The 4,520-nt window shown below is 39.7% G+C and overlaps 1 protein-coding gene across 1 annotated transcript; it reads right to left on the bottom strand.

Annotated features, from left to right (window-relative positions):
- Window positions 1-1,307: 1,307 nt before the first annotated feature.
- On the bottom strand, window positions 1,308-1,966 carry LOC103643070 (11 kDa late embryogenesis abundant protein). The gene has a single exon (XM_008666231.4). The coding sequence runs from the start codon at window positions 1,927-1,929 to the stop codon at window positions 1,552-1,554; it is 378 nt and encodes a 125-aa protein (XP_008664453.1). The 5' UTR covers window positions 1,930-1,966; the 3' UTR covers window positions 1,308-1,551.
- Window positions 1,967-4,520: the final 2,554 nt, after the last annotated feature.

Consider the following 4,520-nt stretch of genomic DNA (forward strand, 5'->3'; position numbering starts at 1 on the left):
TTGTAACACCATGGATTGATCATTTCCTGCTGCAAAACAGTAAGGAAGAAGCTGATGAGAAAATGAGGTATTGGCACAACTACCTCTCTCTTAGGGAAGCTTGGTCTTAATATCCAAAAAGCACATGCATATTCGATGAGTGATGGCTATTCATTGGACATCTTTGTTATTGATGGCTGGGACTAGGAGTATGTGGTAATTCAACATTTCTTATGGATAAAAAATTGACCAACCATTGTTTTACAGAGGCACATAAACCTATTGTAAAGGATATTGTAAATCCTTTAAGATGAGGTCATGTAAAGTGGAGCTGCAATGCTACCAGTGTACATTTTTTGCGTAGATATAAACGGTCTGAATTTATTCCTTGTGTGATGATACAAACTTTTGGTATTGTATTCCAGATAAAGTTGGGCTCAGAATCAGATACCATATATGTTTATCCCTATTATTTCACCAATCTTTGCACATTCTAAAACGATTCTACTATAATTTAACAAGTGTCTATCAACACATGATCAAACAGTGATACTAAAAGCTACAAAAAAAAGCAAGTGATGATGATTCCAGGTATTCAAAAAACTTTTCTTGGCTTATTTTAACACAATTTAGGTCTTACATAATGTGCCAAAACCAGTTGATGCCATAGTTTCTGTGACAGACTAACACCATGCCTAAAAGCACAATGCAAGTGATAAAAAAGCTCAATGCAAGCGATAAAAAAGCTCAATGCAAGCGATAAAAAAGCTTGCATCTTCAGTTAAAACGATGCTTTATAGCAGTAGATATTGATTGTTAACAAAGAAATTGTGAGACATTGACATATATAATACTAATATTTTATCGAATAATTTGTATATCATCGCAATACATGGATGTTCGTTTATTCCGGACTATTGAACATTCATGTGTGGGTTGTTGCCCAACCTGTCGCTGACGCCTGTTATGTTAAAATGATGCGAGAAGTAAAGGTACTTGTGGCAAGAGAAATGAATGCTTCTCAAATGTGAGATACAAAGAATAATGTCTACAAAGAAGTTCACTCCTTAGTCTTTTGTTTTTGCGATATTCACATTGTAGTGTAATTTGATTTGTTTCAGTTTAGTCATGTATTGCTTGTTGGCAAAAAAAATAATGAGATATTGAGGTCTATTGACAATAGGTGTTTTATTTTCAAGTAACCGTTGTGCACTAAAGTTTATTAATAATTTGTGAGCGGTAAAAAACCTAAACACCTAACTATCATATATATAAGTTTGCGTTGGTAAAACACTAAATTAAAATAATAAAATTTATGTATAGTCAAAATCACAAATAAATTAGAAAACCTTTTCAGTATAAAATATATTTATATATAAGTTATCTTGTAAAGTACGGACACCAGCTAGTACACACACAAAGGTTACATATATGTAAAATAACGTAGCCTGATATTTGACAAGCTCCACAGCCAAACAAGAACTTTGCGATATTCTTTGTTCGCTTCATATGTAGTGGCCATCGGGCGTGCCGGTTGGCGGTGGGACACCGTCGATTCCGTGGAAGGCAGCGTCACGTGCCTCCGGGCGGTTTCGCTGCTACGCCCGTCTCGGTCGTAGCAACCGGCACACCTGCACCGGCAGCAGGCGCCGTCGCTGAGGCGGCCCCTACGTCGAGTGGCGTCGGGTGGTGCTCTGCCGCGGTGGCGCGCTCCTTGGCGGTGGCGTTCTTGCGCATGGCGTCCTGCTTGATGGCCTCCACCTCGTGGACACGCTCCTGCATCCTGGCTTCCGCCACCGCCTTCTCGGCAGGGTCGTGCGCCCTCGCCTTGGCCGCCTTCTCCTGCACGACGGCCTTGGTCTTCTCCTTGCTGGCCCAGGCCGAGGCACCCACGTTCGTTGCCGCCTCCTTGGCGGCCTCCACTGCGCTCATGCTCCTCCCGCCCTGCATTTGCAAGTTGAGTAATGAGTAGCACTGCAACTGCGTGCGTGCCGGTTGGATTTGCTTGCGTGCTGTTTTATATGCATGTAAAACCACGCCGGGTGTCAGGCTGACGTGTCCCGGGATCGGCTCCGGCCGCCGTGTACGTGTATTAGTTTCCAGAACCTGCAGCAGTGCATCGTGCGCACCATGACACGTGCCATAAAAAGCTAACGACTGTACGAGAAGAGTGTCTACCTGGTATTAGCTCATTAGCTGTTAGCCTGTTACTATACCCCGCTGAAAAGTACTCAACAGATCTGAAGAAAAAAATCCTCGTAGCCAGTCAGCTATAAAAACGGTCCTACAACATGCTTCGTATTCATGATATATGTCTACCTCATTAATTTTAAGTTTGGTGGTCGTTTTGTTGCTTTAAGATTAGTGGTTGATATCCATATCGTCGTTGTCCATATATATCCTTCCAAGTCTACAGTGAAATTTACGATCTAGCGTCGGTAGAATGGCTACTATTAATTCTAGGATCATGGATCCAGATCGATACGATACAAATGCACGTTCAGTGCCAGAGCCAAAACTTTAATGGCACCAGGCCTGGTGACTATGGGTAACCGACGTCGGTTTCATGGTAGGTGGAGAATGGAGAGGCATGCCAGATGCATTGGAGCTAGGCAGCGGGGCAAGGCGACAGGGAGGACTGACTTATGGACTGAGCCTCTGATTCTATGAGAGCAAATTTAATAATATGGTCGATTATTAGGTGCAATGATTTTTGCAGCTATATCTTAGCTTATTCATAATATAGTTAGTTCTTTACTATTAATACATAATCCTACTTATCTCTCTTACATGGCTTCTTGGTTCCTGTGTCTAGATTATAGCCCACTTTTCTCTTTTTTTCTCTCACTTCACATCAGTGGCGGAGCCAGAATTTCTCTAAATGTAGAGCCGGATATTACACTAAAAATTGTTTATACCAGCTAAAACATTTAAATCACATAAATACATAGATAATATCACATATAAACTTTGTTTGGATATAATAATCGTAATTTAACACAAAATTGACTTAAAAGCAGCACAAAACGAGGGTAAGCTAGAAGGAGCGACTTGGTCTTAGAGTGCATTGACAATAACTTCTCCAGCTCTAATTTTAGCAGCGTTCATATACAATATATCTCCAAATACTGAAGCTTGGCCACCTGCACACTACTGGCTGCCTACTTGATACAACTCGAAGCCACGCCTGGTCTGCTGCCACTGGTTGGCTGCTTGCGGCGTCCGTATGGCTGCTTGCTCGCCTGCAAGCCATGCCGCATGCCGCTGCCGCACTGCTCATGGATATGTCTTGTCTAACCCTAGCTAGCTGGTCCAAGAGTAGGGCTTGGGCCCTAGTGGCCATAGGCCTACCTCCGCCACTGCTTCACATGAGTATTTAGCTAGTTTACGGCCAATTATTATACTTGCTCTAAGAGTAAGATTAATAATATAGCCCTAAGATGTTGTCATGTCATATATATATATATATATATATATATATATATATATATATATATATATATATATATATATATATATATATATATATATATTGCTAAATAAAAGTCTAGTTATATGATAACTCTTGTTTGGGGCTTTATTCAGTTAAAGGTCTTCAAAACATTGGTTTACCAATTATTTTTGAGTTTATTTCAGGTATGACATGGTAAAATGTTGAAGGACACCTTCAGTTGAAATGATGTGCAATTGTTCGATTTAACGGTATACACACGTGATTAAGGAGTTGGCAAGAGAAGGGCAAAATTAATATTAATCCCCAAGACTTGTTTACCGAGGAAAATGACAACAGGGCCCTCAACCATCTTTGTAGTTCGTATGTATAGGCTTGAGGACATGATTGTAATTTTTTACAAAGTTGTACCTATCGACTATAAATAGAGGAAGAGTGCCATACATAGGAAGCGTTTTTTTATCGATGAGAACTGCTTTTCTCTGCTTATGAAGTTGTTTTCTCTTCTTACCTTCGTGTCATTTCTTATAAGAATCAAAGGGATGTTCATAATTATTTGCTATATAATAAGAAAATGGAATGAGGTAGTGTTCAACCAAGATGAGTTGTTTGTTTTACCTTCACGCTTTTCATATCTCATACCTGTCATCTTTTATTTAACGTTTCTATCTTCTCCCTTTAATTAAAGGGTGGAGTGGAAGACCGATTCATTTGTGTTGCCTTATTTTTTATATCCTTCAGGTATCAAAAACAAGTGAACAACAACTCTCTAATGATACGAGTTGTACATTTAATATTTGGCTCACTCTTTCTCTCGTAAACTGTTTTGAAGTTCGTGAGTAGACCGTTTTCAGCTACCTACTAGTGAGCAGCCTACATGTATTCTCTATTCATTTCTCTTTTCTCCACATCACCGTAAAATTGACGTGGTATCTCTTACATTCCATTTATGTCATCTTATTATACTTGCTTTAATATAATGTTGAACTACCTTAGGTACCTAATGTGACAAGTAAATGTGCCTAAAGGCTACAGCTCATAAGGTATTCACTTAAATGGATTCGTGTTTTTTCTGATAGGTTCATATGTT

Source organism: Zea mays, chromosome 7, assembly GCF_902167145.1.
Source record: "Zea mays cultivar B73 chromosome 7, Zm-B73-REFERENCE-NAM-5.0, whole genome shotgun sequence".
In the NCBI taxonomy this organism is placed as follows: domain Eukaryota; kingdom Viridiplantae; phylum Streptophyta; class Magnoliopsida; order Poales; family Poaceae; genus Zea; species Zea mays.